The following is a 12,465-nucleotide window of genomic DNA, read 5'->3' as shown; positions in this document are numbered from 1 at the left end:
CATGGTCCAGGTGTCTTAGAAAGTAATTGCCCATTAAATAGGTAGACTTGGTGACTTGTTACAGTTCCTGTTTAAATACTAAAAGGCCTTCATGGCAGGGTTTGTTCAGTGTTTTTTCTTGTATTTTCTTGTATAATGTTTAAAGGGACTGTGTCAGGTTGTATCGACAGTTTCCATGTTTGCAAAATGGCAAAATATTATTGTTGTTCTAATACTAAGTGTAGCTGTGAGGCTATCTCTCCTTTCTGCTGTATAGAAAGGAAATCTTTTGTTTTGTCTGAATTCTTGGCACCACTCTAATGTGTTTGCTCGTCTGGCAATATAGAAATTTATTAAATCTTAAAGTGCTTCAGGAAAATACAAATGTGAAGATTTTTCTATTTTTGAAATGTTGTACAAATCACTATTTAACAAATGTTTATATTCAGTTGTTTGATTGTCTCTCTTCTTTTATCCATTCTCTCCTGTGTTGTTTATCCTTATGTGTACATGCCTGTGTGTGTATTTCATGCAACAAATGTGTAACTTGATAGTAGATGTCTTGAATTCTTACACCAAAGTTCTATTTTAGAGTTTGTTTTGTTTCCTAAAGTGCATTTTTGAAACCTTTCATTTCACTGAATATTTTCTTGGAAGATGTAGTATTTTTTAAAGAGCTTTATTTAAATAGTTCATTAATACTTTTGTCTACATTCTCTAAAATAGATTGTACATAAAGTTGCAGTAGCTACTGGCATAGTATCTCTAAACCAATTTTGAAAGACACCTTACCATTACAAGAATATTTGGTGTGGAGGGAGAAGAGAACTAAACTTCATGGAAATGCTGAATAAGTAAAGGAATAAGCATTGAGCTGCAGGGATTTTTGAAGTGATCAGGAAGGATTATAACACCATGAATTTAAACTGCAGTGTGTTACAGAAATGGAGAGGGTGCTTTTTGTTTATTTATGTTCTAGAAACTATTTTGCTTCTCCTAGTTTGAGAAAGTTAGGTAGCAGGCAAAATCATCTTTCTATAAACTGCCCACATTGCTGGGAATAAGAACAAAATGAGAACTTTGACATTACTGACAAAGTTGAGCCTATTAGTTGTTGTGCACAACTTTGGAGTATCCAAACCACACTCTTTAAATATATGCATGGTTAAGTTGTGAAAAATTGCTGATACTTAAGAACTTCTGGTATGAATAATTGAAATTACATCCTGAAACCCTTGAGAATATTTTAAAGCCAGGGTAGTTATTAGTTTGTTGGGGCGGGGGGTGTGTTAAGATGTAGGTGCTTAAAGTTGAATAGAAAATGTATCTAAATGTTTATTGTTTTGTCTTACCTGGATTTGCAAAATGCATGGTTTTGCTGGCTATATCCACTCCCAGTTAGCTAGCAAGAGATCTTGCTAATGAAATTTCACTTTTGTTTGAATTGACCCATTCATACCTGTTTTTCATCTGTCTTTGTCATGCCCTTTGGTTTAACTTTGTTCTCCTTACATCCCAAATTTTTCCTCTCCTTTTTATTATAAACTCACGGCAGGGCCTGCTTGGTGAACTCATTCTGTTACAACAACAAATCCAGCAGCATGAAGAGGAAGCACGCAGAGCCGCTGGCCAATATAACATGGGCTCTTCCCAGCAGAAGCGAAAGGTGATGGCTTAAGGGACAATATGTACTGTATTCACACTAACCAAATTCTTCAGCCTTCTGCATTTGAGCTAGAAAAATGTAACTAATTAAATCATGGGCCCAAATAATTACTACAGCCAACTTCACTACAGATGTATAGTCCTGTTTCAGGCTTTAAATGCAATTTGGTTAAACTGATCTTAAAGGCAGAATAGGTATTTTGTGTCACTTCGAAATTGTATATTCTCTGCCTCTATAAAAACTGTTATTTAAAGTTCATACTTGCCTTAAATGCATTTTAAATGTATGTGAAAAAATGTCGTCTGTTTTTTCTACTGTTGCTTGCTTACAGTAGCTCTATCTTGTAAGGGTATAGCTATTCACAGGCAGTATATCTCTGGGAACGTTTTTTCCTGCTTTATACTGTTACCAGTATGAAAATGACAGCAGCTCCTTAGAAACAATTTTGCACTGAAAGTTAGTAACAGTCCACTGTATATTCATCAAAGGTATTCCTTTGTTTTCCCCCTTAAAGCACAGTTTATACTGTGGTTACGCTGTTTATGCTGTGGTTGTTGAACATCTGCAGATCGCTTTACTTAATTTAAGATCTGATCATTTTATTCATTATTATATGGCTGACATGAATTGGAAATGCTTCCTAAATTGGGATATTTTAGTTGTCTAATCAGTTACAACCCCTAATTCTTAACCACGTTGCTTTGTTGGCTGCTTCTCTGCCCCAAAAAAATCTTTCTGATTACTCATATTTTTCAACAGCTTTGGGATTGAGCACTGGATAGAGAACTTAATCTTCTGTACATCTGAAGATAACCCCCATAGAAAGAGGAACACAGTAAATGTGAATTAAACTTTTAGACATAGTTGCATTGCCGCAATTGTCATGATTTTTAGTCCATCAACAGAGGACATCATAGTTCTCTGAAACTACAGTAGCATTTTAAATTTAAATATTTTCATTTCTTGCCATATTTTTTATGCCTTTGAATTACAGCCCTTGCACACTCTAAACTGTTAATCTTCCTTTAATTAAAAAAAAAATACCGAAAGGCAATTTTTCCTCATATTTCATTCTTCAAATTTATTTACTTAATATTCTGTCTGGTTTTAAAATAACACTGATATATTCTGTCCTCAGGTATGAATCTAGGCATTGTATAACAAAATAAAATGGAAACACAATTATTTATCTCAGTAGGTGTCCTACAAATGTCCTTACATTCATTGCCTTCCAGGTGTGTATTTTAGTAGAAGAGTAAAGTGATCTAAATATTCTCTATTTGTTCAATTACTCTTTTGTTAATAAAGGTAACTCCTTCAGCTTCTGTCAGATTGTATACGGTTGAGAGAGCTGGAGTATGGAATAGTAGCTTGAAGTTTATAATAAAATGTATGAAGATGTAAAAATAACTGGAAAGGCAATGCAGTATTTGATATATAAAAAAATGTATCAGCCTTATAAATGCAATCAGGAAAAAAATGATCTTGATATTATGTTTGTTTCTGATTAAAATTCTACCTTGTTAGTACTTTCTTGCAACTAATTCTATAGTTCCGAAGCTGTGAAATGGCTGTAAGGGCTATCTTTGTAAATGTTATTCTGTCCTTCAGGGCAGGTACTCTGTGCTTTCTGAGTGTTGAAAGTCTAACTGCATGTGCATATAAAAAGTTTAAATTTATCATTTAAGTGTGCCTTTGGGCATATATGCCTGATGACAAGGAATGTGTCTTGTTGGTCACCCTAATCTTTTTGCTTGAAACAAATTGAAAGAGATTGTAAATTATTTTCTTTAAGTTATATTCTCATACCAAGATATTAAAGATTCCAATCATTGATCCAAATTCTTCTTTGAAGAAGAAATTGTTACTGTTATTGAAATGTCATTGTGGACCCTTTTGACAGGGCAGAAACTAACCTTGTTTATTTTGTAACTGAGTTGGCTTACTTGCCTGTCTACTAGAGAACATGATAATTTCATTTCTGTTCTTGGAAGTTCTGATGTCTGATTTACTTGTATGTTTTTCATTTAATTACTCAATATTAAATTACTTCAGTAAGAAGCATCTCACAATCATCAGAGGGTATTAAAAACAAAAATTTGTTTCCTGTTGATTGTTTTTGTCAGCCTATTGATAAATATTTAGCAGTATAGTTGATTAGCCTTGTACAGCTGCACTGTGCATGGTGGCTGCTATATGCATTTTGTCTGGGCCTTGATATTTTCATTTATATTGCTGGAAATCATTGTAGTTCTTCTGTAGATTACCAATTCAGAATTATTTCTAGTCTGATTAGAGAATATACAAAATGAGTAACTGTAGTTTCAAAGGTACTGCATTTTCAGACATACGTATGTATTTTATACAATGTGTGACAAAGGTGGTCAGAAAGCAACTCTTGTGCAAAGTGAATAACTATAAGAAGCTTCTGGTAATCTTAATAAACATGTATCTGCATCTCTGTGTGCAGGAAACCTTGATTAAAAATGGCCCTACAGTTTTCTTCTCTCATAACTCTATGGGGACAGTGGGGGAAAAAAGGAGGAATCTTGACATACAGAGCATGCTGAACTGTATTAAACAAATGTGCCTATATAGAGATATTAAAGTTTATTTTTTTGAGTAGAAATCATAGATCATAAATTAGTCATATGTGGCTGTTAGTACTTCAGATTGTTATGACAGTTTTAGCTTTTACTGGCAACTTAAAAATTTTTAGCAATATTATGAATTACATGTTCAAAATACTGTATATACTAACATTCAAAGCACACCTGAACCAAATGCTGAAGCATATTGTAGAGCTGTTTATTTTTGACACCTAATTGTCCTTGTTAGAATTAAACATCTAGTGCTCACTAATTCTTTGCTTCAGATTGGCAACATGTGGCTGTGTGCAATATTTTTACTTACTGTGTTTAACATAAGTATGCTGTACATAAAAGACAGTGGTCATGTGGTTAGAGGTAATCTGTCTGTAAGTATGTACTTTAAAGATGCATCAAGGCCCCAGTACTTTCAGGAACAGCTTGCTTAAGAGCAGAGGACAGGACAGTGTTAACTGCTTAGAAAAATCGGCAGCACATGGAAACATCTTGTTTTCCTTTTCTTTCCATTATTTTCTTGCTTCTTCTGACTCTCCACACCATTCTCTTTGCCCTTCCTTTTTTTTTTATTTTTCCCCTTATGTCCCTGAGGTGCTTAAAGTATCTGTATATGTAGATGCTCTGTTACATATACCACCTTGTGGCTGCTCGCATCAAGTGGTCTGTGTGCTGAACTAACGCTGTTTCTAATGCACTTTTACTATCACTGAACTAATTAATGGACATGAAAAGGATGTCAATTTACAGCACTTCCTCTTTGCTGTTTATGAATAAGAAAATAATTGGATACAGATGAAAGTGTCAGCTTGGATTGCTTTTTATAAAATGCAGGCACAATCTTGTATGTTGCAGGTTTAATAGCTAAATAATATCAATCACTATGAATAACTGTGGCTTTTTTTCTTGTTTGATCTGTAACAACTGGTGTGAAATTATAATAACTAAATTGATTTGTGTCTAAATAGCTGTCCTCTGCGTGTTAGATAATACGCTCTTTCTGATATGAAGCTAATGAGTTGTAAATGAGCTTTATTACATTACTTTTATTTACATATTGAAGCTTTTACCTATATTATTCTTTCAATAATTGTTTCAATTAAAATTTTTTCTAAATCTAGTATTTCATCAGTCAACCATTAGCTTTTGTTTGTAAATATTTGCATCATGAATTTGTGTTGTACCATTTGTGCTTGTCTTATTAAAAAAGGATTGTTGTGAACAACTCTTTATTACATCTTGATGAACCTATTTTAAAAATATTTGACTAAGAATGGCTCTAATTGCCTGTTCTTACTACATTTATGCCTTGAACTTAAAAATGTTTTTTTATTATAGTATCCTATTTTTTCTCATTTTTAATGTAACTTAAATAATTTTAAAATAACCCTCCAAGACTGGCCTAACTAACTACAGTTTGTGAAGTTGTGCATGCATGTTCAGGATTACAATTCTGAAAAATAAATATGAAATAAGAATCTTGTTGAAGATTCAGAAATAGTGAATACTCACCTGAGAGTAGTTTCTGTAGCAAGCAGATGTTTTAGTGATTGTATCACATTAAGATTGTGCTAATTCAGGAAATGAACTAAAATTATATTCAGGGCAGTGTCCAGTAAACTCTAAGCACCATAGAGAGATTGCTTTTTCCTAAGCCTGCTTTCCTAGTATTAAGTCTTGAAGGATTAATTTTTGCATTTGCATGTACTGGAATTCAGACATATTTTTTTTTATGTGAGCCTCCTGTTTCAGATTGAATTTGCCATCATTGTCAATCTCAGATGCTAATTGAAGGATTTTATTTGCTTTAAAATGCATGTAAAGTAAATTTTCTTTCACAGAATGAAGCGTTCAGTTTGTGATTTGGTTAGTTGCAGTGGAGAAACTCAACAATGGTTAGTAGCCATGATTATTTTTCTTTGTAGGTTTCTGACAAAGAGAAGATTGATCAACTTCAAGAAGAACTTTTACGCACTCAGGTAAATTTTCTGAGTTACTGATGTCTTAAGTAGAGACTTATGTGCAGCAGACTCAGATTTACTAGATGAAAGCACACCTGAAGTATAAGAGACTTGGTAAAAATGCAGTGCTTTTTTCAGTCTTCAAGTTTATCAATACAAAGTTGACTCTGGCAGAGACCAAAGGTCAGTCTAGTCTGTTCTTTCTCTTGTCTGACAGAATGCAAGAGGGAAGTATAAGAATACAGTAGATGTGTAATTATACTTTCCCAAAATACTTTCCTTGCCTTCGATGCTACATGCTCTTGAAATGTAAAGTTAGCCCAGTAGTGTTGCATAAATACAGTGGTGATGTTCTAAATTTTTAATATGTTATGCATGCTAACTTTATTCATAACATTCTACAGTTCTCTATAACTTCAACGCTACTAAAAATACCTGTTTTATCTTGTATGTTTAAATGGCATGTTTTTTGCAGAAAGGAAAGGAGTTTACCTGTTAAGGAGTTATATTTTAATCCTTTAATCCCTTAATCTAAGAAACATCATTTCTAGTAAAAACGCTTTTAAGTGCATTTGCTGAGCAACATCACAGGTTGAAGAGGAAAGACAGACATCAAATGGGATATGCGGGGTGAGGCATTCAGATTATAGCACAGTGGCTTTCAGGAGAACCAAGATATCTTTTCTGTTTTCTTCCGTTAGGGAAAATAATTTCAGTTACAATGCTAGAGTTGTGTATAAGCCATGCAATATTAATCAAAATCTGTTTTGTGAAGCAGTAAGCAATTCTTTCAGTTAAAATTCTATGATTGTACTGTTTGGCATAAAAATTATGGGCAGATTAAAAGCTTTTTCTCTGTCCTCTGGGATTTAAGAGAACATTTAATCCCCTTAAGAAGCTGAAAAGGATGGTGCTGCTCAGATGTCCTTTAAAAGAAGTTAAAAAGTGAAAATTTGAACAGTAGTGACAGCTACTGGTAGAATTTTTAATATGTTTCTAAAAAACGTTGCTTCACAAAACCCAAGCCATTTTCAATTTCTGAATGTCTTCCATGTAGTTCAGTTGTAATTTAATATAGTCTGAGAGAAGATGTGCTTTTGCAAGTGAAATTCTGTTTTCAGTATTTCTTTGTTACTCCTGTTAAGAGAAGCCTGCTTTATTAGCTGGCAGAAAAGGAAAAGATCTGCAAAGATCAGCCTTAGGATCACTGCTTTTCAAACTGGCCTTTTAAATAGGGCATGACCTAACTTCAGAGGACCTAGGAGATCAACATTAGACATTTGGAAAGCCTGTTTTTTAATATGAGTTTCTATATAGTGAATACATAAATGCTACTTTGTTTCCCTTACATGAAGCTTGCACTTAAAACCTGACAAAGTTGAAACAGTAATAAATCTAGTATCTTCTATCAAGGATGCAAGTATATATGAGCGTATATTACATAAGAAGAACAAAGTCACAAAAAGAAAATTTTCATGTTCTCTGAAATTTGGTCTTGCATTCAGTAGCTAATTTAAGAATTCCCTGCATCAGCTCAACTGAGGAGCATTTTCAGCCTTTCTGAGGGTTGGCTTTCATAATACTGGGCAATACAGTTTGCAGCTGTAGATCTGGTTTACACAGAAATATTTCATCCCTTAGGCAGTCCTTACAGAGCATGAACCATGATTCCTCAGCTGCAAGATGTACAGTTCTTGTTTAGACAGCATCACTTTTTCTTCCTGGGTGTGTTGCCTTACAACAGACTTAACAGGGTTTCGTATATTATATGTTAATGGGGCTTTTCAGTGCAAATGTGGTATAAGGTGGGACTCCTTCCTGTCTCATTAATTGACTTGAACTTCATCAAATCTCATTTCAACAAAGTTTTAATCTCCTTCATTAACAAGGCAGAACTAGTTATTTTTAAGACAGACTTTTTTCTAGGTTGATGCATATTAGTCACATTAGTCATTACTTCAGTTTACTTGCTTACTTTTTTTAAGTTAATGAACAATTAATCTTTTGTTGTATCTGTAGGTTTCTAAATTGATTAGCTCTTTGGCTCAACCACAATATTTTGATACGACATTTTGCAACCTCTATGTATTTGCTAGTTTTGAAAGCATTTATTACTTATGTTTTTTTATAAGAGCTTGAAATTTGATTTGTTATTAAAAGTACACAGGCCAAATACACTTCCACATCATAGAAAACAGTTTTCAGAGTAGGTATCAAAATTATATTCATGTCTTATCCATAGAGGACTGTCATAATCTCCTTCTAAACAGGACTGAGCTGGTACAGTTGTTTCTTGAACTGAGACAGTATACTGAAGAAAGGGTCTAAACTAGGCTTGCAAATTCACATTTAAGCCCTGTGAGCTTTTTGATTGGCCAGCTCCCACTGATACTTAATTTCTGTCTGACTGAATATGTGTAGCTCCTTTGAAAATTATTCTTGTTTATGATGCTTAAAGATTGATTTATATATTTCCAGGTCTGAACACTGTGGTCTTATTAAAACTTTTGTAGCAAAGGTGTTGTGTTGCTGAAAAAAAAATAAGTCTTCTCTTGATGGCCTTGTATTTTTAATAAACTGTAGTGATCACAAAGGTTTCTTTATTTTTAAAAGACTTGTCTAAAAGATAGTATAGTTTTCATAGGTAAAACTTTGCTCACATGAGTCTACTATTTCCATAATTACAGCAGTATATTTGTGCCACTGTTTTGTAGCTCAAATACCAAAGAATGCTTGAGCGATTAGAGAAGGAGAACAAGGAATTAAGAAAATTGGTACTGCAAAGGGATGACAAGGGCATTCATCAGAGGAAGTTAAAGGTATTTATGTGTAACAAACCAGCATAGAAATACAATTATGCCATTTTTTCCTTTATGCTATTCTAAATTGTATTTGTTAACTAATGTTAAAAGTTCATATCTGAATTATCTGTGCTAATTTTTTGACATGTTAATGTTTTTATACATCCTTTTTTTTAACTATATAACTTTTAGAAGTGGTTTCAGTTGAAGAGCACAAAAGGATTACCAGGTCTAAGTAACTTACCTGTTTAAGTGGGAGATGTGGACTGGGTTTTTTGATGCAGCTTCACTGCATTTGCTAATAAATATGCTTCCAACTCTTCTTATACACACAGTCTGATTCCTTTGTGCTTTGTCATGGGTCTTACTGAGTTTGGTAGGAATATAGTTACAATGTCAGGAAACATCTTTTAACAGCCCCATATAAATCCAGGGAGATTGAGCTAAGTATGCTTTTGCTTTTGTCTGCCAACATCCTGAGGGTTCTAAAAACACATTTTGTGCCTGTCTCTGTGTCACTTGCTGACCAACATAGATCTTCCTCTTTCCTCTGGGAGCTGGAAGATAAGGAGTTCCTATTTGTACAGAGTGAGGTTGGTAGCTCTGTACCCTTGTTAATGCTTACTGTTCATCAAGCTGAAAATGTAAGTCTGGGTGTTTAATGGAAGAAACTCAGTTCAGCTTCTTAACCTGGAAACTCTAAAGTCTGAGTGCTGTTGTTCTCTTATGTTTTAAGTAAGAGCGCTCTCATTTTGCTCCTTCAGCAAGATGCCTCTGCAGCTCTAGTATTTTCACAGAAAGCAAAGGATGACTTGATTTGGTATTTAATTTCATAAAACAGAGATCTGTACTCCAGTATAGACAGTTTGTTTCAAACCATCAGGAGAGAATAAACACATTTTTACAGAAGAGTTTACAGAATATACACATAAAGTAGTTCATCTGTAACCCAATCTTTGTTCTGTTGATTGGCTGTGTTTTTTCTGTCTACTTTTTTGTAGAAATCCTTAATTGATATGTATTCTGAAGTACTTGACATCCTGTCTGATTATGATGCCAGTTATAACACTCAAGATCACCTACCTCGAGTAAGTAGATTAAAAACTCAAGGTTTTTTTACTGAAACACCAGTCTTATAATTGAATAGAGCATTTAATTATATTGCAAAATAATCCAGAACTACTGCTAGGCTCTTTGCTTGTAACTCCAGGGTTTTTGCTTAAGACATGTTCTCCATTTTAAATGCAACAACAGAATTTTGATAATAACTAATGTAACTATGTTAAGTCTGTCTTGCCTCATAGTTAAAACCCAGTCTAAATACAGATGTTGCTGCTGTGCTCAGCCTTTCATTTTAAATTGTTTCAGTCTGGGCACCCCAGCCTTCTCAGCAGTGTAAAATGACTGTTTTTTTCCCAATGTGTACCAGTGGAACTGAGGAGGTAAGGTGCCCCAGCTAACTCCCCACAGTAGTGCTGCTGTTGGAGAGGGGAGCATGAGAAGGGGTTTGGCTAGCCTGACGCTGGTGTAGGGAAGAGCCAGGAATGCTTCCTGCTTGCACAACCACCTCTAGCACTGGTGGCTTTTGTAGGAAGCCAATATGATGGGAAAATGACAGCAACTACAACAGAATTCAGCCTTCTCCAGGCAGAAGTACCATCCACCAGAGGAGTAGTCTTCAGTGTTTTGCCTTCTGAAAGGATTTTGTACAAGGAGAGAACAACTGACTGCCATGAGAACAAAAAGCCCTACCTCTCTTCATTAGGTAGCCTGGTAGGTTAGGCCCCTAGGGTGCTTTGTGAGCTGTGCTGTCTTAAGCACAAGTCAAACTTTTGCATTAGTAAAAGTTAGTATTTCTTCAAGGATTCCATATTTAAACCGATGCATTTATTGTCAAACATAATATAGCCAGTGTTGATACAGATTAGCATCTTTTTGGTCAGCTTTTGTCTAAACTTCCAAAATGTCCTGCTGAAAGCCAATGCCTGTTTGAACTTTCACTTAAGGTGGTGGTGGTTGGAGATCAAAGTGCAGGAAAAACCAGTGTGTTAGAAATGATCGCCCAAGCCCGCATATTCCCTCGAGGGTCTGGGGAGATGATGACGCGTTCCCCTGTTAAGGTAAGGAACATCAACAATCTCTGAATCAGCATTTGCTGCATTGTTCTCTTTCTGATTATGCCATTAATTGAAGTATATGTGAACATTTGTTTATAAAATGGCCTCTAAGCAAGTGAGTTGTTGCAGTCAATGAGAACTTCTGCAGGCCTGTATATGATCCATATGTGCTATCAGCGGAGTAGTAGTTCTTACTATAAGTAGTCCTGTGCTAAATAAGCATTACATATAGTTATACGTCTGCAGTGGGAAGCGTTCATATGCTACGTACTTCTCATGTTTCTCTGTTAGATTTACCATGCTTTCTCATACGAGGCTTTTACTATTTAGGTAACCCTTAGTGAAGGTCCCCACCATGTGGCTTTATTCAAAGACAGCTCTCGGGAGTTTGATCTGACCAAGGAAGAGGATGTAAGTATAAAGAAAGAAGTGACTGGAAGTTAATGTGACTTATATTAATTCTCTGAAAAAAATTGTGTCTTTATAAGCTGTCAGCCCCTGTTTAATTAGAGTGAAATATGTTTAGTGGCACAAGGTATTATATTAGTTATTATCTCTTAGTGTGGATAAAATGTAGGAGGAGCTCTTGTGCCAAGACATTTTTTTGAGTATGCAGGGCTCTGCTGGTAATGTGTCATTTAGCACCCCATTTATCAGTCTTAGTTATTCAACATGCATTTGAGATAGTATTTATAAACAGAGATCTTAATCCTGAAGTAAAGTCTTTTACTTATGTTGGTGATTTTTTTCTTCTATCACAATTATAAGGAGTTTTTGATATTTTGCTTTTCTCAAAACAGCTTGCAGCTTTGAGAAATGAAATAGAAATCAGAATGAGAAATAGTGTGAAGGAAGGGTGCACTGTTAGCACTGAGGTAAGACTTGTCAAATATTTAGTGGCAAATATCTGTACATCTTTTGTAAGTATTATTCAGCTAGGAGGTTGATTAATCCAGTTTGTGTATACTTAATATTTTGTGTTATAAAAAGTGTATTTAGACTGTTAAAATCAGTTTTATATGCATGTAATTGTGATGTAAAATTGGACTTCCTATTTAAAATTACAGGCTGTTGCTGGTTTAAAGCATATGTATGTATAAATATGTTTATATAATTTTTTATATGTGTGTGTATGTAATTGCATACAAAGTAGATGTGTGTATAAACCTTTAATTTCAATTTTACTTCACAGACCATCTCCTTAAGCGTGAAAGGTCCTGGTTTGCAAAGAATGGTATTGGTTGATTTACCTGGAGTCATTAGTGTAAGTATGCAATAAATAATTTTTTAAATCTTTTAAGACATGTAAGTGAAGTGTTATTGGTGTTGTTTTTCTTT

The 12,465-nt window shown here is 34.5% G+C and overlaps 1 protein-coding gene across 5 annotated transcripts in view; it reads left to right on the top strand.

Moving 5' to 3' along the window:
• OPA1 (OPA1 mitochondrial dynamin like GTPase) overlaps positions 1-12,465 on the top strand; it is a 58,681-nt gene that overhangs the window by 10,122 nt on the left and 36,094 nt on the right. For 3 of the 5 annotated variants that reach the window (XM_074911835.1, XM_074911832.1, XM_074911834.1), the window contains 8 exons: positions 1,535-1,645; positions 6,174-6,227; positions 8,924-9,028; positions 10,012-10,098; positions 11,017-11,130; positions 11,458-11,538; positions 11,928-12,002; positions 12,320-12,391. In XM_074911835.1, the coding sequence (XP_074767936.1) occupies positions 1,535-1,645; positions 6,174-6,227; positions 8,924-9,028; positions 10,012-10,098; positions 11,017-11,130; positions 11,458-11,538; positions 11,928-12,002; positions 12,320-12,391 (699 nt within the window). The remainder of the gene's footprint in view (positions 1-1,534; positions 1,646-6,173; positions 6,228-8,923; positions 9,029-10,011; positions 10,099-11,016; positions 11,131-11,457; positions 11,539-11,927; positions 12,003-12,319; positions 12,392-12,465) is intronic. The other 2 variants (XM_074911837.1, XM_074911836.1) reach the window with 1 other exon arrangement.

Source organism: Athene noctua, chromosome 8 (assembly GCF_965140245.1).
Source record: "Athene noctua chromosome 8, bAthNoc1.hap1.1, whole genome shotgun sequence".
Taxonomy (NCBI): Eukaryota; Metazoa; Chordata; class Aves; order Strigiformes; family Strigidae; genus Athene; species Athene noctua.
Note: the sequence above shows the minus strand (reverse complement) of the source record. Positions and strands in the feature narration are given on the sequence as shown.